The sequence below is a fragment of the Schistocerca americana genome, chromosome 3, assembly GCF_021461395.2.
Source record: "Schistocerca americana isolate TAMUIC-IGC-003095 chromosome 3, iqSchAmer2.1, whole genome shotgun sequence".
Taxonomy (NCBI): Eukaryota; Metazoa; Arthropoda; class Insecta; order Orthoptera; family Acrididae; genus Schistocerca; species Schistocerca americana.
The window spans coordinates 406,030,763-406,053,342 of record NC_060121.1 but is presented as its reverse complement, the minus strand read 5'-3'; the positions used below and the strand labels follow the sequence as shown (position 1 = coordinate 406,053,342).

At 47.1% G+C, this 22,580-nt stretch overlaps 1 protein-coding gene across 1 annotated transcript in view; it reads left to right on the top strand.

Annotated features, from left to right (window-relative positions):
* LOC124606279 (F-box/LRR-repeat protein 2) overlaps positions 1 to 22,580 on the top strand; it is a 730,587-nt gene that overhangs the window by 132,635 nt on the left and 575,372 nt on the right. The window contains exon 2 of the mRNA XM_047138259.1: positions 20,419 to 20,540. Coding sequence (XP_046994215.1) covers positions 20,430 to 20,540 — 111 coding nt within the window. The 5' untranslated portion in view covers positions 20,419 to 20,429. The remainder of the gene's footprint in view (positions 1 to 20,418; positions 20,541 to 22,580) is intronic.

The window sequence follows — 22,580 nt, the reverse complement described above, 5'->3', positions numbered from 1 at the left end:
CCAGAAATCCCCTATCAGACCAAACTCCAGCACCTGAGTGCTTCGCACCTCTCCAGAAAAAAAATCCGTTTTCCCACAAAGTGCACCAATGACATTACCTTCACGTTGTCTTGAGCCAATCACAGGGCTTCAGAGACGCTAAATCTCCCTTCTCACATGACAACACAAACTCTTGGCAAACCAGGGCAAGAGTTAAGAAACCTGCATCTCTGGAAAAAAAGAAACCGCCAATTACTGGCTTTGTTAAATTTTCACGGAGGGGGATGATGATTTTCTCCAATGTCGTGTTGCTTGCCATGGCAACAAGGAAACAGATGCAATCTTAAAGATGTTTATCTGAATCACCTGTGCCTTGGAGCTTGTTAGTCCTAGCTATGAGGTGTATTAAAGATTCTATCTCTAAAAGTTTCTCGGACGCTGGAGTTTCTTATACAACAGAGGTGGCCAATGGAAGTGGGTCACAGGCCTATTTGCACTATCGGCAAACACAAAAACTTGTGAATTTTTATTACCTGTGGCTCAGGGCTCTGCACACAATGCCCGGTTTATGACTCAGCTGTATAGATGTGTTCCGTCAGTCCATCGCCCCCAGCCCAGGCTTCAGGTGGCACCATTGCAGGTATCACAGCATTGTTCTGCTGCAGACCTGTCTCGACTAGGGGCTGCTCTGTCTGCCCTGTACAGCTGTGGACCTGTCCACCAAGATTTACTGAGGGATGGGCTCACCACCAATTACTTTCAACTCCCAACATGCCATTTCTACAAGCTAAGAACCATAAAAATACATCATGCTTTTAGCGCCCTACCAGGGTCCATCAATGTCTGCTCAGACCGTTAACTTTCTAGAGTCTCACGTCAGGTTGTAATAAAATCCTTAATAATTTTCTGTATACGAAAAATAGCTGAGAGAGTAACTTGATCTCTCTCAATATGTAGGGGCTTTCCAGGGAAGCTTCAGCTGTCTCTATTCTCCCCCTCCTCCACCATGTGATTTTCATATTTTTGAAGCCCTGAAGAAAGACATTCTTAGCTGTCGATTTCCTTTCAACAAAGAGGTGGATGACTGGACCCAATCATGTTCCATAATCAATCGCAAACGTTTCTACAGGAAGGCACCGGCCGTCTAATCTGACTGTGGGATGAATGTGTCAACAGTTATAGCGATTAATTTTGAAATAATTATCAGTTTACTTATTTTTTTCCATCTGTCTCGTTTCATTTGACTGCCCCTTACTTACACTGCTGGAAAAAAATTAATGCAACCTTTTAGTGGTTTCCAATTCACTCAAGATTTATTGTTACAATAATTCATATGGAGACATGAAATGATTACATTTGCAGATCAATAGCATAATCGGTCCTGAGGTACCACTTGTCGGCCCATGCAGAAGCACCCATATTTATACATGGTGTAGCCTCAATGGGCAGCAGTATAGACACTGTCTCTGGCTTCCAATCGATCGTACATACGGCGAATACTGGCGTGGGATACGTTATGCCACGCCTGCTCGACCATTCGCATAGTTCTGTAAGAGTCGTTAGTTGACGAGTCACTTCTACTCCGATCGTATCCCACTTGTGCTCGACAGGAGACAAGTCTGGAGATAATGCTGGCCAGGGAAGTTGCTGCACGTCTTCCACTGCACGTTGTGTTTGACACGCAGTGTGTGGGCGAGCATTATTCTCTTGGAACAACATATCACCTTCCTGTTACAATAACGGCAAACGAACGGGTCTAACAACATTCAGCACATACCGAGCGCTATTTAACATCCCCTACAGAAACTCCAAAGGTGAACGAGACACCTCAGACCATAAGGCCTGGGGCGGGGCCATTGTCTCTTGGACGAATGCACTCTATGAGGCAGCGCTCACCACGTCTACGCCGTACACGCAAACGACCACCATCTGCATGCAGGCAGAATCGGTTTCCATCGTTGAAGACAACAGCGCGCCTTTCCATCTTCCAAGTGATTCTCTGACGGCACCAGTCGAACCATTCGGCATGAGGGGAAGAAGGCAGGCTATAGGTGCGTGTGTGTGTGTGTGTGTGTGTGTGTGTGTGTGTGTGTGTGTGTGTGTGGTCACAGTGCTAATAACCCGTTCATGTTGACACATCTGGGCTCACAAGCCCTCTTATCTGTGCTGTGCTAACTGGACGATCTGCCACTGCTATTCTTACAATACGACGATCCTTGCGGCCGTCTCTGCTGCGTGGACGTCCACAACCTCGTCCACGTGTGTGAGAGTGTTCACGCGACCACTGACATCAGCATCATTGCACAACTCACGCAGCAGTTCCAATGTGTGTGGCAATTCTCCGAAAGGACCATCCCGTCACTCGGACGGCCACAATTTGACCCCTTTCAAACTGACTCGGTTGGCTGTAGGAAGCATTTCTGTGGCATGGTTCCCTGCTGATTTCACACGCCTGTACCACAATGAACCTTCTGGCTGCGAGCATTCCCTATTAAAGGGTAGACACAGACGGTGTTCTGGTAGTTGTGCCACTGCGCTATCTGCAGGCGGACGACGTTGTAACCATCACTACTTATAAATTATAGAGTGTAGCAATCAGTCGTCCTTTTTTAGATTTTATTACACAAATCCAGATTTCGGCTAATGGCTAGCCATTCTTAATGCACTATTTTCCATTCTCGATGCATGTAAGTACCTGTTGTTCGGGCGACAGTACATCCTCATATGCCACTATCGGATCAAAATCGACGTCGTCTTTCCTGATCTACTAATTTTTTCCCTGCTGGGTGTACCTGTACGTGTGATAAAAAAGGTGCCGCTACTTTTATCGGTGTTATTTATCGCCTACGGCTTTGACCCTCTTCCGGCGCGCGTGCTGTGTAGGGCGGTGACTCACCTGTCGCAGTGGGCAGTGCAAGTAGGGAGCGGTAAGGCGAGCAGCCGCGCCCCGCACCTCCGGACTGACGCCTGAGCTGGCAGCTGGCAGCGGGCCGCGGCATCCCCCCCTCAAAGGTCGGCCCGGCCTGCCGTCACACCGCTCAGCGGTGCTCCGGTCTGAATGCACGGCTCGCCAGGGGGCCCTCCGCCGACACGCTGCAGCTTCCCCATGCCAGCTCCAGAAACGGACCGGCTGCCGGCTCTCGTACAGTGCTGGGCTCACTGTTCAAATCCTGTGTTGTCTCTCCTAGGAAACGACAATGACATGCGGCACCTTGAAATTTACCAAGGAAGTCTTCTATTGTTTATGGAGATCACCGAACCAAAAAAAAAAAAAAAAAAAAAAAAATAAAATAAAAAATAAAAATAAAATAAATAAATAAATAAAATAATAAAAATAAATAAATTAGCCACCTCTAGAGAAATAATTACAAGCATCATTTAATACATGGGACTGGGACATAATAATTAGCGGCTGAGAACACCCAGAACAGAAGAAATCAGCGTAGATGCCGGTGCTCCTCCGGATGAACTAGTAGCGTTTGGATGTGTGCAGGCTGTCTCCTATCAGTCATGTGCGCATACACTAAACAGTAGATTTGTATACAAGAATTTTTAACATTGTGCAGCCCCGTCAGGAACTGTGATAGCTGAACATGTAACACGTCAGCCTCAGTTGCAAATACACTCCTGGAAATTGAAATAAGAACACCGTGAATTCATTGTCCCAGGAAGGGGAAACTTTATTGACACATTCCTGGGGTCAGATACATCACATGATCACACTGACAGAACCACAGGCACATAGACACAGGCAACAGAGCATGCACAATGTCGGCACTAGTACCGTGTATATCCACCTTTCGCAGCAATGCAGGCTGCTATTCTCCCATGGAGACGATCGTAGAGATGCCGGATGTAGTCCTGTGGAACGGCTTGCCATGCCATTTCCACCTGGCGCCTCAGTTGGACCAGCGTTCGTGCTGGACGTGCAGACCGCGTGAGACGACGCTTCATCCAGTCCCCAACATGCTCAATGGGGGACAGATCCGGAGATCTTACTGGCCAGGGTAGTTGACTTACACCTTCTAGAGCACGTTGGGTGGCAGGGGATACACGCGGACGTGCATTGTCCTGTTGGCACAGCAAGTTCCCTTGCCGGTCTAGGAATGGTAGAACGATGGGTTCGATGACGGTTTGGATGTACCGTGCACTATTCAGTGTCCCCTCGACGATCACCAGTGGTGTACGGCCAGTGTAGGAGATCGCTCCCCACACCATGATGCCGGGTGTTAGCCCTGTGTGCCTCGGCCGTAAGCAGTCCTGATTGTGGCGCTCACCTGCACGGCGCCAAACACGCATACGACCATCATTGGCACCAAGGCAGAAGCGACTCTCATCGCTGAAGACGACACGTCTCCATTCGTCCCTCCATTCACGCCTGTCGCGACACCACTGGAGGCGGGCTGCACGATGTTGGGGCGTGAGCGGAAGACGGCCTAACGGTGTGCGGGACCGTAGCCCAGCTTCATGGAGACGGTTGCGAATGGTCCTCGCCGATACCCCAGGAGCAACAGTGTCCCTAATTTGCTGGGAAGTGGCGGTGCGGTCCCCTACGGCACTACGTAGGATCCTACGGTCTTGGCGTGCATCCGTGCGTCGCTGCGGTCCGGTCCCAGGTCGACGGGCACGTGCACCTTCCGCCGACCACTGGCGACAACATCGATGTACTGTGGAGACCTCACGCCCCACGTGTTGAGCAATTCGGCGGTACGTCCACCCGGCCTCCCGCATGCCCACTATACGCCCTCGCTCAAAGTCCGTCAACTGCACATACGGTTCGCGTCCACGCTGTCGCGGCATGCTACCAGTGTTAAAGACTGCGATGGAGCTCCGTATGCCACGGCAAACTGGCTGACACTGACGGTGGCGGTGCACAAATGCTGCGCAGCTAGCGCCATTCGACGGCCAACACCGCGGCTCCTGGTGTGTCCGCTGTGCCGTGCGTGTGATCATTGCTTGTACAGCCCTCTCGCAGTGTCCGGAGCAAGTATGGTGGGTCTGACACACCGGTGTCAATGTGTTCTTTTTTTCCATTTCCAGGAGTGTAGAAACCAACCTCTACCCAGGTTTCAGCCAAAATAATTTGGCCTTCTTCAGAAGCCAGTGACACTAAATTATTACAAGCCAAAGTTTGGCCATGTCGAGTATAAAACTGTAGCACCGTAGTAACCTGTCATAAACCTACATTACCTAGGCTGAAGGGAAACACCAGGCCCCACTACGCGGACGAGGTCGGTAGGCCGCGAGAGCTGCGCCGGAACTAAACGCGGCGAACAGCTGTCTACCGAACATCACTGATGGTCATGCGCATGCGCGCGTGAAAATATAGATACATAACAGTAGCTACCTTTACATTAGGAATTGGATTAATATAACCATTAAAACCTTTAATGGCGTAATATGTAAAAGAACTTACTTCTGAGGAGAACGATACCCCTGTAACAGATTCGGAGCCCGTAAGAAAGACTAGCTATTACTTGGCAAATTTATTTCTCAGTTTTGAATACATTGCTCAAACTTTACCTGGTTAATTAATAAACGTATGTGTGGCTATTTACAGGAATGATCTGTAATAGCGTGGAGAGTACATCAGTGTGACTAAGCATCAATAAAGGCAACAGTTCCTAAAAACTTAAAAGTAGCTGAATTTGAATTAACACAGCATTAGTAGCAGTAATGAAGACAGCATTAACAAAAACTGCAAAGGGTAGTTAGAAACTGGGTAAGTCTGGCAGAACATACAAGTAGTAGTTTAACATGATGAAACACGTTAATCGTGGTACTAAAAACTATAAAGCTAAGTGTTAGGTTTCCGAGGACCTTTTTATAAATTTGGCGTATAACGCCATAAATATAATGGAAGAATGAGCATGCACGTATATTGTGTCAAATTACATATTCTTACTAAAACATAATGGCTGAGAGAAAGAAAGGCAGCAGTGCCTAAATATTTTGCACTTAAATAATAAGTTAGTGTCCAGGTGTGTTAAATCGACATTGTCTAACACTGATTAATGAAAGAACAGAAGTTAACCATCAGTATCAGAAAGACTGGGCGTGCAACGCCACAGTCCTCAATTATATAAAAAAATTTTGACTTACGTTAGAACAAATTTGCATTTAGGCATTTAAACATGAGTTTCTGCTTACGAATAACATTTAATGTCAGTGTGATTGGGGGTGTAACGCCACAGTCATAACAAAAGTCAAGGTTACATTTGCAAACTTAGGTATTCATTTCTGCCTATGAACAGATGAAGAATATTGTCTCATTAAGATTACTTAACGGCTAATGGCATGATGAATGGTTATGTATCCCAAAGTCATATTCCAGATTGGATACAAGTATCCAGACTGGCTACAAGTGACAGATAATTATAATCTAACAAGTCGGATAAAAGAAATCGTTTAACATAGGGAAGTGTCAGCAAAATCCGCGTAGTGGGGCCTGGTGTTTCTCTTCAGCCCAGGTAATGTAGATTTATGACTGGTTACTACGATGCTGCAGTTTTATACCTGACATGGTCGAACTTTGGCATGCAATAGTTTAGTGTCACTGGCTTCTGAAGAAGGCCAAATTATTTTGGCTGAAACCTGGGTAGGGATTGGTTTCTATTTGCAACTGAGGCTGACGTGTTACATGTTCAGCTATCACAGTTTGCTGACAGGGCTGCACAATGTTAAAAATTCTTGTATACAAATCTGCTGCTTAGTGTATGCGCACATGACTGATAGGAGACAGCCTGCATTCATCCAAACGCTACTAGTTCATGCGGAGGAGCACCGGCATCTACGCTGATTTCTTCTGTTCTGGGTGTTCTCAGCCGCTAATTATTATGTCCCAGTCTGGCTAAACAGTCCACAATGTCCAGATAATAGACGGTCGCCGAAACAACACCATGAGAACGACTGCTAGTGTTATCAAATCAATCACTATCGCAGGGGTCCCCAAACCTTTGCCCTGACGGATCACCTTGTTCATTTTGAAGGTTAACAAAATTTTAAAAATGAAGAAAACTTGTTTTACTCGGCGTTTACTTCAATTTTAAATCATAAGTAGTGATATAAAACATAATAAAATTTTACGAAGTAGTTACTATCGTCAAAATGTCGAAAAAAGGCGCAATGTTATTGATAGTCTTTCGCGGAGGACTTATCCATTTGCCGCGGAACGCCATTGTTATGCGAAACACAGTTTGGGAAATCCTGTCCCAAGGAATGGCTGCCAGTACTAAGCCACATTCCTCTCCCTCAAATGCGACCAATGTGTGATCTCACGAACGAGTACAAAAGGATCAGGTGTAATAAAAAAACCACCAGTTCATCAAGATATCAGTGATGCAAACCATAACCGACTCCATTCTAGAGGACCATCAAGAAAAACAGCAAGGGATAATGAGATGAACCTAATCAACGCATGGACTCAAGAAAGGAGTAGACAACAAAATAATAATATGTCATGTATGACTCATAAATGACCAGGATTTGACTTGCGACCCAAAACGTGGTGAACCTTAAACGAAAGTAGAACCCAATATGGTAGATGTGGATATTTTGCATAAACGGGTCGAAAGCAACCATCTACACTTCGTGATTGCGGAGACCATAAATAATCGGACACTTAACGGAAGAACGCTCGACTAGATCACACGATGATAGACCAAAAGACTTCCTGCTGCCGACCCCAAAGCCTACAGGTTACACAAACATCTTAGATGTTTGTTTGTAAGGTTTTCATATTGTATAAATTATAGTCCACATTATATGTATTTTTTTCAGTGTGTCTAAAAGCCTTACGATAAATAAATAAATAAATAATCAATAGCTCTCAAAACATCTCTATTATAAAAATCAAGTGTGAACACTAAAAAACTGACTACATGCTTACCAGTGCTGACACGTACTTCCTCTGCCACTTCCACCTATAGTTTTCCTTGAACACCACGGGAATCATACCGACTGTCTTTCATGTCCCATGATGGTTATATTGTGCAAACTACACTAATCCACTTTTCACAATTTACGTCTATAACGATTGCGACTGCAGCAGCGGGGACACTAGGGACGAGCTGCTGTAAGTGACTAGTCCCACTGCAGGCGGAACAGCAGTTACTTGCCAGTTGTCTATAGTGATGTGTAATAGGTCCACTTCTTACACGACATTTTATTAACAAATATTAGGGAACACTCTGTCCTATGCAAACACGTATTGGTCGAACAAGAAATTATCACGCTTAGCAGACTTTATTCGATGGTTTGCGTTTTCGTGAGTACGTCGCTACTCTGCCAAATTCGAGCTCTTCAGCACGCCCTGCGCTCACACCTTAGTGAAGCTCAACAACAGACAGTGAACGAAAAAAAAAATCAGATGACATATTTAGAGCCTGCCCATCCTCAAGAAATATTTACAAAGATGGGTTCAAACAAAAATACTGAGCCGGAAGTGCATTCGTAACTGGCAAGACTAATCGAGAGCACAAGTTCAAGCTGCTTGAAGTAGAAAACTTATCTAGTATATTGCATTACACAAGCTTATCAGGTGCTTTCCCGCCGAAATAAGACAATCATTATGTTTTGGGTGGGGGTGCACAGCGGAATAAAGAAAAATGAAGTACCTACTCTTACTAAGGAAACTACATTGCCTCATTGAAATACGATAAAGTGCCATCGGAAGATCTTCCTCATATCATAAGGACTAGAATCCTCGCGCAATGGAGCGGAAACCTCCATCAGTCTTACGAAATTAAAGGGAGTCATTGTGTCGTATTGGTACCCAATCTCCAACCACGTTCTTGACACCAGAATTGTAGATACAGCGGCAACTTTATAGCGACAATGGCAAGACTACGATACAGTCACGGGAGATTCCAGCAACACCTCTACCACCACAACATGGCACATCATCTTTATGTGAATGTGGCAGTGAGGAAGATGTTAGTTGCATTTTCCTCGCCTGCAATAGAAGGTACCAAAAAACTAAATTAATGTAGCGTCTGATGTCCCCCGACAATGCTTTACCAGCAGATATTCAGACGCTTTTAACAACACAAGAATAGGCTCCTACATGATTTTAAAGCACAAGGAGAAATAAGAATATTTGTGTTGTCAATCTTTCTTTCATATTAATTAATGTATTTTAATTTGCTTGGATCATTAACTTAGTTTCAGTTTAAAAGAAAGTAACGGATAATTTTCGTCTTTTAACGGTTGTACTGTTATATGAAGGGCAGTTAAATGAAAACCTAACACCCGCCACACCGGGACTATGGAATGATTTCATTCAAAAGTAATCACCACACGCGTTAAGACATTTCTCCTACTGGGAGACGAATCGATCAATCCCTGTTTCGTAAAACGGTGTCGGCCGCTGAAGGATCGACAACCGCACCCACCCTTGCACTTCCTTTTCCGACTGAAACTGACCCCACGCAAGTCTTTCTTCAGATCGCCAATGATATGAAAATCACACCGTGAAAGATCCGAGCTGAACGGAGGATGCTGAAGTGTTTCCCGACGAAACTGCCAAGGTGTGGCCTTCGTCCGATTGGAGTGTGGAAGCGGGTGTTATCGTGCAACAGGGTGATTCCGTCCGACAGCACCTCGACAGCCGGAGGGCAAACGACAAAGCAAACAGTGGAAACATCCCACATTTCTCCCGCCAAAGAAATGCAAATCTGTTCACACTAGCTCTGGTAGGGTCACGATGACAGTCTTCGACATCAGGGGCCCTTGCTCGTCGAGTTCCTCGGGCGCGGAGCCGCAGTCAACACGCAGCGCTATGAAGATATTTTGCAGAAAGGGCAACGCGCCATAAAGTCAAAATGCCCGATAACGCCTGTCCCCACGCTGCCAATCAGACTAAGTCTACGCTTCGCTTTTACAAAGGCAGAAAATAATTTCTGAATAAAATGCAGTTGCATCGTTTCTCAAGGGACACTGAGATCTGCATCTGCAACTGACTTCCCTCTCCACAGCCTCCCTAGGAAGGCGACCCGTCTGCAAAAACCAAGTTTCTTTTGAAATGTGTTTTGACTGGATGGTACAGCTTGTAAAAAATCACGATTGTCCACAGGCGCAGCTTCTTGTCACGGCACATTAGGGTCTATACGAGTTCTTTGGATAGAGGCCTGGACAATATATTGTGCAGGACGCATTGTAAGATGAATTGCCGAAATACATCTTCCAAACACCAAAGCTAAACAACTTTTCGGATGCAGCGCTGTACCTGCGCGAGTGGACAGTTCTTCCCGCCCTTTCGCTTTCGTCTCTGAAAGATGTCCACTGAAGAGCCAAAGAAACTGCTACACCTGTCTTATATCGTGTAAGGCCCCCGCAGCTACGCAGAAGTGGCGCAGCATGACGTGGCATGGATTTGCCTAATGAATGAAGTAGTGCTGGAGAGAATTGACACCATGAATCCTGCAGGGCTGTCCATAAATCCGTAACAGTACGAGGGGGTGGAGGTCTCTTCTTAACAGCACGGCGCAAGGCATTCCAGATATGTTCACTAATGTTCATGTCTAGGGAGTTTGGTGGCCAGCGGAAGTGTAGACTCAAAAGAGAGTTCCTAGAGCCACTTTGTAGCAATTCTGGACGTGTGGGGTGTCGCATTGTTCTCCTGGAATTGCCCACGTCCGTCGGAATGTACAATGGACATGAATGTATGCAGGTCATCAGATAGGATGCTTACGTTCGTTTCACCTGTCAGAGTCGTATGTAGACATATCAGGAGTCGCATATCACTCCAACTGCACACGCCCCACAATATCACAGAGCAGCCACCAGTTTCGACAGTCACCTGCTAACATGACGGATTCATGGATTCACGAGATTATCTCCATACCTGTACACATCCATCGGCTGGATACCATTTGAAACGAGACTCGTCTGACCAGGCAACATGTTTCCAGTCGCCAAGAGTCCAATGTCGGTGCTGACGGGCCCAGGTGAGTCTTAAATCTTTGTGCTGTGCAGTCATCAATGGTACACGAGTGGACCTTCGGCCCTGAAAGCCCATATCTATCATATTTCGTTGAATGCTTCGCACGCTGACTCTTGTTGATGGCCCAGTACTGAAAGCTGCAGCAATTTGCGGAAGGGTTGCACTTCTATCACGTTGAACGATTCTCTTCAGTCGTCGTTGGTCCCATTCTTGCACGATATTTTTCCGGCCGCAGCGATGTCGCTGATTTGATGTTTTACCGGATTCCTGATATTCACGGTACACTCGTTAAAAGGTCGTACGGGAAAATCCCCGCTTCATCGCTACCTCGTTGATACTGTGACCCATCGCTATAACACCACGTACATACTCACTTAAATCTTGTTAACCTGCCATTGTAACAGCAGTAACCGATCTAACAACTGCGCCAGGCATTTCTCTTATAAAGGCGTTGCCGACCGCAGCTTCGTATTCTGCCTGTTTACACATCTCTGTATTTGAATACGGATGCCTTACCAGTTTCTTTGCGCTTCAGTGTATAACAATAGATGGCTTAATCCAGGCAGTTTCTGAAGTTACGAGGGTAATCCCAAAAGTAAGGTCTCCTATTTTTTTTATAAGTACATAGACCTGCTTATTTCTACAATGGTTTACATCAGTTTACAGATTGAACATTTAGCTATTTTTCGACGTAATCACCGTTTCTGTCGATGCATTTTTGTAGACGCTGTGGCTGTTTTTGTATGCACATGTCATAGTAACTCGCCGCTATGCTGTTCAGAAAGTTGTGAACCTCTTCTTTCACCTCGTCGTCGGAGCTGAATCGCTTTCCGGCCAAATGTGCTTTTAACCCAGGGAACTGGGCGCCAAGACAAGGCTATAGAGTGGGTGGGTGATTATGTTCCACTGAAACTGTTGCAGGAGAGCAACGGTTTGCCGAGCGATGAGTGGGCGAGCGTTGTCATGGAGAAAGTGTACGCCCTTGCTCAACATTCCTCTTCTCCGGTTCTGAATTACCCGTCTGAGTTTTTTCAAAGTCTCACAGTGCCTGTCAGCGTTAATTATGGTCCCAGCGATTCAGCTCCGACGACGTAGTGAAAGAAGAGGTTCATAACTTTCTGAAAAGCATGGCGGCGAGCTGGTATGACATGGGCATACAAAAAGTGCCACAGCGTCTACAAAAATGCGTCGACAGAAACGGTGATTATGTCGAAAAATAGCTAAATCTTCAAGCTGTAAACTGATGTAAACCATTGTAGAAATAAATAGGTCTATGTATTTATAAAAAATATACCTTACTTTTGGGATTATCCTCGTATTTATTATCAGCGTTAAACATGTATTAATCGACAGGAATTAAACTCAGGTTGCAATGAATTTAAATCAGCCGTGAATAAAACGTGAGACGTGTCAGTCCAACAATGGACTGGCGCTTATCAGCTTGTAGCGGACGCTCTTCCATCTCTGTTCCTACCGTACTGGGATTGGTCATGCGACTCCACTCGTAACTGCTTGTTCTCATAGTCGCTTCCAATAAACCAAAGAGCCTGTATTCGCTACAATCATGCTACAAGTCATGATCGGAGGAGACTGCAATCGTCCGACGATAACAGTGGATTTTTAGTTTGCTCTGGCACATGCCTTATCCCCCCCAGAGGGTCCACAACTCTTTTGTGGATACGTGCGTAGCGAGCATGGGACCCCGAGCTAATGTGGCCCTCCTTCCTTTCCGGGCTACATACCTTCCCTTTCCGCATCCTTCCCTATCCCCGATCTTCGCCCCCCCTCCCCTCACCTCTGGCTCTTTACTTCCCTTTCTCCCCTCTGGGAGTATGGTTTGTGCCTACGTCCGGAGACGGACGCTCGTAAATGTAACGCATTCTTTGCCTTCTTCGCTTGTATGTCATCATCCTTCCTTTGTCCTTCTCTTTTTCTTACCTCTTCTCTTTACCCTTTTCTTCGCTGCAGCTTTTGAGACCTCTCTTCTTTCCTTTCCCTTTCTTTGTTTTTCCCTTTCTCTTTCTTCCTCCCTGTGCGTGTCTGAAGGCCGACCCACGCATTTCCGTGCGTAGCCAGTGACGGGGTAACGCGTAATTCCCCGCCCCGGGTAGAGAGGTAGGACAGGTACGTACCCCCTGGTAACGGCCAGGCCCAGGGAGGGGTGATTACCTGAGCTGATACCTTCCGAAAGTGCCGATTGGCCCCTCCATCCGTTTGTCGGGAGGTGTGACCTGAGGTGTGAACAATCACCTAAGACGGGAGTGCCCTCAGAGAGGGCCCCCACAAGGGAGGAGCGCGCCATCGGAGACCCTGGTAATCATGGGGGATTCTTCCGCAATGGTTTCCTCACCTTCCACTATGTCTGCTCACAAGCGTAAGTTCACTGAGTCTCAGCCACAGACAGTTCTTCCATCGTTGCCACAGTTCCTTGTTGTATCTCAGTCTGACGAAGGTCACGACTTCTCCACGGTCAACCCTTTCATTATTCAGAAAGGTGTCGACGCAATTACAGGTCCTGTAAAGTCTTGTTCCAGATTACGGAATGGCACCTTGTTGTTAGAAACAGTCAGTGGCCTACGGGCACAAAAATTGCTGTGTACTTCACTGCTCCACACCTTCCCTGTCCGGGTTGAAGCGCACCGCACTTTAAATTCCTCGCGGGGAGTCGTTTATGCACGCTCCCTCGATGGATTGTCTCACAAAGAAATTCAGCACTACCTGTCTGACCAGGGCGTAACGCCTGTTCATAGAGTTATGAAAAGGGTTGACACGAACATCATTCCAACCTGCACTGTCTTCTTGATATTTGACAAAGTTGAACTCCCATCGAAAATCAAAGTGGGCTATGAGATAATTTCCATTCGCCCTTACGCCCCAAACCCTACGCGTTGCTATCGGTGTCAGCGGTTCAATCACACCAGCCAGTCCTGTTCCAATCCGGCCAAATGTGTTACGTATGGCAAAGATGCCCATGAGGGTGCTTGTCCACCTCCATCCCCTCACTGCATCAACTGTATGGGTGACCACGCTGCTTCCTCTCGAGATTGCCCCATTTTTAAAGACGAAAAGCTCATCCAGGAAATAAGAGTGAAGGAAAAGATGTCGACCTTTGCTGCTCGAAAATTATTCGCCAGTCGACAGCCCGCCGTGCCTCAGACAGGAAAATACAGCACTGTCCTTGCTTCTCCTCGGCCAACAAAGGAGGCAGCCACGCAGACTTGCAACCTCATCTTTAGTGCCACGGTCGTCAGATCGGCCAGCGCAAAGATCGCCCGTTCAACTTCACCACTTTCGCCTGCCCACTCTATGGCTCACTCTTCATCGGGTTCTGCTAAATCTCGAGCCCAAAAGTCAGACACCAAGGCTTCGAAAAAAGAGCATACTCGTGAAGATTTTTTATGTACCCCAGCTTCACAACATTCGGTTCCTCCTTCATCCAAACATCATATTTCCAAGAAGGCTAATAAGAAACCCAATTCCTCTCCTTCTCCGCCAAGGCGTGTCTCATCTACAGCACCACCTGGCGGAAATGACCCTCGGCCGTCCTCCGTGTCGCCGAGGCGCACTGTTGGCGGCCGATGAACCGGCCGATCGCTGGTGGCAGGAGCTGCTCCTGAACAACCTATGGATCAGGATCTTCTGCCTTCGGCTGAATGCCATTCCATGCTGTCAGTCGCAAGCTCTGAGCAGTCGTTGAGTTGGCGGCAACCTTGGTCACATTCCTCCATTTTCTGTTCACCCTATGTCCATTATCCACTGGAATATCCGCGGCATTCGAGCCAATCGGGATGAATTGTCGATCCTCTTACGATCCTACTCGCCGGTCATCTCCTGTCTTCAGGAAACAAAGCTGCGTACCCATGACCACTTTGTTCTCCCCCATTTTCAGTCCGTCCGATTTGATCTCCCCTCTGTTGAAGGCACTCCAGCCCATGGAGGACTCATGTTTCTTCTCCATGATACACTCCATTATCACCCAATCCACTTAAACACTTCCTTCCAAGCTGTCGCTGTCCGTCTCTCCCTTTCTGGATATACCTTTTCTCTTTGTGCTGTATACATTCCATCGTCGACACCAATGGCACGAGCTGATGTCCTTCATCTTCTTGGTCAGCTTCCACCCCCGTATTTGCTGGTTGGCGACTTCAATGCCCACCACCCGCTTTGGGGATCTCCACATCCTTGTCCACGTGGCTCACTAGTGCTAGACGTCTTCCACCAAGCGGATCTAGTTTACCTCAACACTGGGGTCCCTACACTTTTGTCTGCCTCCACGACAAATTTCTCTCATTTGGACCTTTCGGTCGGTATTGTTCCGCTAGCTCGGCGCATCGAATGGTTCGCCCTTGATGATACACACTCGAGTGACCACTTTCAATGTGTCCTTAGACTGCAGCCCGGACCGTTCAATACCACGCACCTCCGAATTGCCCCGACGCCCCCCAGTTCCTCGGTGGAACGAGGCATGCCGTGACGCAATACGTGAGCGGCGCCGTGCTCTTCGCGTTTTCCGCCACCATCCTACTTTGGCCAACTGTATTCGCTATAAGCAGTTCCGTGCGCGATGCCGTCGCGTCATCCGCGATAGCAAGAAGGCAAGCTGGAAATTCTTTACTAGCTCATTTAACAACTTCACTCCCTCCTCAGAAGTTTGGAGTCGACTTCGACGGTTATCTGGCGCCCCTAGTTTCTCCCCAGTCTCTGGGCTCACTGTCGCTCGTGATACGTTAGTGGACCCCGTCGCAATTTCTAACTCCTTGGGTCAACACTTTGCTGAGATTTCGAGCTCTTCAAATTACCCGCCAGCGTTTCTCCCGAAGAAACGTGCAGCGGAAGTGCAACCTCTTGCTTTCTTCTCCCAAAATCGCGAAAGCTATAATACTGTTTTCTCCATGCGGGAACTCCAACATGCACTCTCTTCTTCTCGCTCCTCCGCCCCAGGACCGGATGGTATCCACGTCCAAATGTTGCTGCATTTATCAATCCATAGTCTGCGTTACCTCCTTCACCTTTATAATCGAATTTGGACCGACAGTACTTTTCTCAGACGATGGCGGGAAGCTATCGTCGTTCCTGTTCCGAAACCTGGAAAGGACAAACATCTCCCCTCTAGCTATCGCCCCATTTCTCTCACGAGTAGTGTATGTAAGGTTTTGGGGCGTATGGTGAATAGCCGTTTAGCTTGGTGGCTGGAGTCCCGCAGTCTTTTAACACCTGCCCAATGCGGTTTCCGAAAGCATCGTTCTGCAGTTGACCATCTTGTTTCTCTCTCCACTTATATCATGATCAATTTTCTCCGGAAACGCCAAACAGTAGCAATATTTTTTGATCTGGAGAGAGCATACGATACCTGTTGGACGACAGGCATCCTCCGCACACTGTTCTCTTGGGGCTTTCGAGGTCGGCTGCCCCTTTTTCTTCGCGAATTTATGGCAGAGCGCACATTTAGGGTGCGGGTGAACACTACTCTCTCCCGTACTTTCTCCCAAGAAAACGGGGTACCCCAGGGCTCCGTGCTGAGTGTTGTACTGTTTGCCATTGCCATAAATCCAATTATGGATTGTCTCCTTCCTGATGTCTCGGGCTTCCTCTTTGTGGACGATTTTGCGATCTACTACAGCTCTCAACGGACCAGCCTTCTTGAACGACGTCTTCAAGGATGTCTCGATCGCCTCTACTCTTGGAGCATCGGAACCGGCTTCCGTTTTTCTCCCAGTAAGACCTTTTGTGTTAATTTTTGGCGACGTCAGGAGTTTCTTCCACCCTCCTTACATCTAGGACCTGTCAACCTTCCGTTTTCGGACGTCGCTAAGTTATTGGGTCTTATGTTTGACAGAAAACTGTGCTGGTCCTCCCACGTTTCCTATCTTTCGGCTCGCTGTCTGCGATCCCTCAACACCCTCCGTGTCCTGAATGGTACCTCCTGGGTAGCGGACCGACTGGTCCTTCTCCGCCTCTATCGCGCCTTAGTGCGCTCGAAATTGGACTATGGAAGCATAGTTTACTCCTCTGCTCGGCCGTCTATTCTTCGTCGTCTCGACTCTATCCACCACCGTGGATTACGTTTAGTGTCTGGAGCTTTTTACACCAGCCCTGTGGAAAACCTTTATGCTGAGACTGCTGAAACTCCGCTGTCCAATCGGCGAGCAGTCCTTCTGAGTCGTTATGCTAGCCATCTGTCTTCCATGCCTGCTAATCCAGCCCATGACATTTTTTTCGACGCCTCCTTTGATGTAGGGTATGCAGGCCGCCCCTCCTCCCTACTACCACCGGGAGTCCGCTTCCGTCAACTGCTCAATTCTCTTTCCTTCCGCTTTCCTAAAACCTTCTTGACAACTTGGGGTACAGCACCGCCTTGGCTCCGTCCCCAGATCTGCCTGCTCCGTGACCTTTGTCAATTTCCCAAGGATGGTACCCCTTCACTTGTTTATCGTCGGTCATTTGCTGCTCTATGTGCACAAATGAAGGAAGCCACATTTATTTACACTGATGGCTCGAAAACATCGTTAGGTGTAGGGGGTGCCTATATTGTTGGCGACACCCCAAATCAATTTCGGCTTCCCGACCAGTGTTCGGTTTATACTGCGGAGCTTTACGCTGTTCTCCAGGCTGTCCACTACATCCGCCGCCATCAGCGGATACAGTATGTTATCTGCTCAGATTCTCTCAGCTCTCTCCTCAGTCTCCAAGCTCTTTACCCTGTCCACACTCTGGTCCACCGTATTCAGAACAGTCTGCGCCTGCTCCACCTGGGGGGCATCTCGGTGGCGTTCCTCTGGATCCCGGGACACGTTGGTATCTGTGGAAATGAGGCGGCCAATATAGCGGCCAAGGCTGCGGTCTATCTTCTTCGGCCAGCTATTCAATCGATTCCCTTCACCGATATACGGAGCGTTTTATGTCGTCGAGTTGTTCTTTTATGGCACGCACATTGGTCGACACTTCCCCATAATAAATTGCGGGACGTGAAAGCTCTTCCTTGTGCTTGGACCTCTTCCTCCCGAACGCGTCGTCGGGAGGAGGTAATTTTAACTAGACTCCGGATAGGGCACTGTCTTTTTAGCCATCGACATCTTTTAAGCAGCGATCCTCCCCCACTCTGTCGCCACTGCTCTCAGCTGTGGACGGTAAGACACCTTTTAATTGAGTGCCCCTATTTTACTCCGTTACGCGCCCGTCTACAGCTGTCGCCTGATATATCGTCCATTTTAGCAGATGACACACGCTCAGCCGATCGCGTTCTCGAGTTTATTAGTGCCAGTGAAATGACGTCAGTCATTTGAAGCTTTTTTTGGGGACAACCAACCCCTTTCTGTAGTGGATTTTTAAGCCTTCCTTCCGCTTTTAGTTTCTCCAATTTTTTGAGTTTCGTTACCATTTCTGCTGGTTTCCGTTTTCGGTTTTTACTGTTTCCTAAGTCACGGACCGGGCGCTAATGACCATAGCAGTTTTGCGCCCTAAAAAAAAAAAAACATGCCTTATCGTAAGTACAACATATAAAATATTAGTTCACTTTATTACGTGAATGATAAATAGATTTACTTAACTTGATACGATCCATTGCCATAGGAATGCTTGATGGTTTACAACTATCATTGCCTATTAAAGCAATGATGCACTAATTAACAAACTGATCTCTCTAAGTACGAAGCTCAACATTTACACTACTGGCCATTAAAATTGCTACATCAAGAAGAAATGCAGTTGACAAACGGGTATTCATTGGACTAATATATTATACTAGAACTGACATGTGATTACATTTTCACGCAATTTGGGTGAATAGATCCTGAGACATCAGTACCCAGAACAACCACCTCTGGCCATAATAACGGGCTTGATACGCATCGGCATTGAGTCAAGAGCTCGGATGGCGTGTACAGGTACAGCTGCCCATGCAGCTTCAACACGATACCACAGTTCATCAGGAGTAGTGGCTGGTGTACTGTGACGAGCCAGTTGCTCAGCCACCATTGACCAGACGTTTTCAGTTGGTGAGAGATCTGGAGAATGTGCTGGCCAGGGCAGCAGTCGAACATTTTCTGTATGCAGAAAGACCCGTACAGGACCTGCAACATGCGCTCGTGCATTATCCTGCTGAAATGTAGGGTTTCGCAGGGATCGAATGTAGGGTAGAGCCACGGGTCGTAACACATCTGAAATGTAACGTCCACTGTTCAAAGTGCCGTCAATGCGAACAAGAGGTGACCGAGAAGTGTAACCTGTGGCACCCCATACCATCACCCTGGGTGATACGCCAGTATGGCGATGAGGAATAAATGCTTCCAATGTGCATTCACCGCGATGTCGCCAAACACGGATGCGTCCATCATGATGCTGTAAACAGAGCCTGGATTCATCCGAAAATATAATGTTTTGCCATTCGTGCAGCCAGGTTCGTCGTTGAGTACGCCATCGCAGGCGCTCCTGTCTGTGATGCAGCGTCAAGGGTAACAGCAGCCATGGTCTCCGAGCTGATCGTCCATGCTGCTGCAAACGTCGTCGAACTGTTCGTGCAGATGGTTGTTGTCTTGCAACCGTCCCCATCTGTTGACTCAGGGATCGAGACGAGGCTGCACGATCCGTTACAGCCATGCGGATATGATGCCTGTCCTCTCGACTGCTAGTGATACGAGGCTGTTATGATCCAGCACGGCGTTCCGTATTACACAGCGATTCCATATTCTGCTAACAGTCATTGGATCTCGACCAACGCGAGCAACGATGTCGCGATACGATAAACCGCAATCGCGATAGGCTACAATCCGACCTTTATCAAAGTCGGAAACGTGATGGTAAGCATTTCTCCTCCTTACACGAGGCATCACAGCCACGTTTCACCAGGCAACGCCGGTCAACTGCGGTTTGTGTATGAGAAATCGGTTGGAAACTTTCCTCATGTGAGCACGTTGTTGGTGTCGCCACCGGCGCCAACCTTGTGTGAATGCTCTGAAAATCTAATGATTTGCATATCACAGCATCTTCTTCCTGTCGGTTAAATTTCGCGTCTGTAGCACGTCATCTTCGTGGTGTAGCAATTTTAATGGCCAGTAGTGTACAAAAGTACTTTTCCGTTTGAAACTTGAATAACACTTTAATCCCACTCGACGATATTGACTGCTTTAGCTTAGGTCCCGAACTGGGGGGAGTGCTTCCATGCATGGCTGTATATTGACCTCAGTGCGAGCGCGCTGCTGTGCTGAGGGAGGGGGCATATCTTTAGGTGCGCCTCCCCTTCGTCTGCAGTGAGACGTCGGTGATGTCTGTGGTAGCGATGAGCGTTCCCGACTGTTATGTGGCGCCTCGATTTCTGGACGATACCAAAGATGAGCAAAATCGGCGATCTGTTGGGTGAACGCTTCCCGTGTTGCGTTGTTAAGTTGTACATCTCGCGTCACTAAACACAAGAGCGCACTAGGGCAGAGAGGGTGGCGGCGGTGCGACTAGCGCGCTGCGTTGCGTGTGTGGCTGTGCTGCAAGTGTGGGCTGTGCCGCAGGTGGGGCCGCCATGGGCGACCGGCGCATGTCGACGTGGGACCAGCTGGCCGTGGAGGCGGCGCTGCTGCACATGGCCGGCCACGACTCCAGGACCAGCCGCCGCAGCAGGCGGCCCTCCGCGGTGCGTATCCACACCACTTCTATGTGCCTGCTCGCCGCTGTGCCTCTAGACTTACCAATATGCGCTGCTGAGGTGCATAGAGGCAGTTTATGGCGGGTCATGGCCCATCAAACATAGGCCGGTGTGGGGTGGAGCGTACACCATTAAGTCAAGTAGTGGTTTTGACTTTGTACATATGTAGTATTTGTGTTTTCCTTTTTTTCATTTATAAATGAATAGCTATTGTGTTCTTTTAATCATTGACAAAGGTCTTCTTACGCACTTGTGGGTTTTATTGTTCTGAAGAAGGTGTAGTTATCTACGCCGAAACCTAGGTTAAGACTAGGTGCTTTTTTCGCAATCGAGGCGGGTTTCTAGTTTTTTAAAATATAAGGATGAATGTCAAACATAATTTCAGCACTAACACTGTGGTTGAGATATCATACAAAATCATTGTTTAATAGATTTTGTAAATAACACAGGTCAGGTTTGAAGTGTAATTACGTGTTATTTTTGCAATAATTTATGTAGTATTAATACATACATAGTCACTGTCGCCAACGCACAGTCCAAGCGCTGAACAAAAAACTCTCTGTTCCTGCACAGATTCTTAGAACATAGCTTTGATCATGCTCTTTTGTTCATTTACATTTTGTGAAGAACATGGAAGTTGTTGCCTGTGGCTAAATTTGTGAAGTGCTGTGAAATTAATGTGACTGTAAAACATATCTTATGTTTTCCAAAACGATGTGTACAGCGAGAACAAACGATCAGATACTAATAACTGTAAGTAATGCAACTAACTCGATCCCTTAATGTGAATAACTCTCGCTACATTCAGTGCTTATGTGTTGCGTCCATACATTTGCCACTGCTACACGACCCCCACAATCCTGAAGACATGCGATAACTATGTACTATCTGATGATGAACCGCTAGGCGATACGAAACCGGCAATGGAAAATAAAAACTGAATAATAAAACAAAGGCTACTGGTTGCAGTAATTTGTTGACTACTGGTTGCAGTAATTTGTCGAAACCTTTATTCATCACAGCCGCGGTGTTCCACATTCGTAACGGATAAAGGTTTTACTGTCGAACTAGTGACGCCTGGTGCATATGCAGCCCCGATTATTATTTCCGGCTGACAGGTAGACCATGCAATAGGGGCTATGACTTATGTCACAAGATATGGCATCCCTCCCTCCCCTCCCCCACCAAACCAAGGAAGAGTGAAGCAGCTTCTTCTACATCTACTGCTATGGGCGGACGAGGCCCACTGCATGCTGACCTCCATGCTTTCCCAGATGGGTTATGGTAGGACGTCAGTATCAAATCTCTTTCATTTTTATTGGGACTCATTAAAATGATTGACTGAAGTTCCTCAGCAGTGGCATACATTGATGCGTACTGGGTATGATGAAATACAAAGGCGAGGTCAATGATTACAATGTTGCGAAAAAGTACTTCTCCAAAATGAATAAGTTACTTAGCTTTTCTTCTCAGGGTAGCCTTCTCGAAGTTTCTTTTAACTGGCTGCGCACTGTTATATGGTTATTTCCTACTTAATGTGGAAAAATACAGGTTTGTTTAAACCATGCATTAAGTTTAGAAATCTTACGTTGTGGAGTTTTTTTAATCTTCGTTACTTATTGCTTCAGAATACCACAGCACATCAGAGGAAAAAAAGAGTTGAAAACTACGCCGCCTAAACGACTGCTTTCCCACACTTTGGGGGTCAACAGCCCTCTCAATTTAAGAACACAACTTCTACTAGAACACAACGTTATTAATATGCACCAAACAGTTATATAAGAATGACCTGCGATGCAAAGCTCGCAGCATGAAGATATTACAGTGTGTCGTTTACAAGGTGTCCCAGGAGTAAGCATCAGTATTCAGGGATGTGACAGGAACGATCATTCGAAGCAAAGAAGTCTATTAAAGATGGACATAAAACGCATATCTTAAGAGGTACGAGCATTTGTTCAATAGAAAAGATGTGTTTCGCGGTTGCCAAGCTGAACAAGTGCTTAAAGCTCTTAAGACATGCACTTTAGA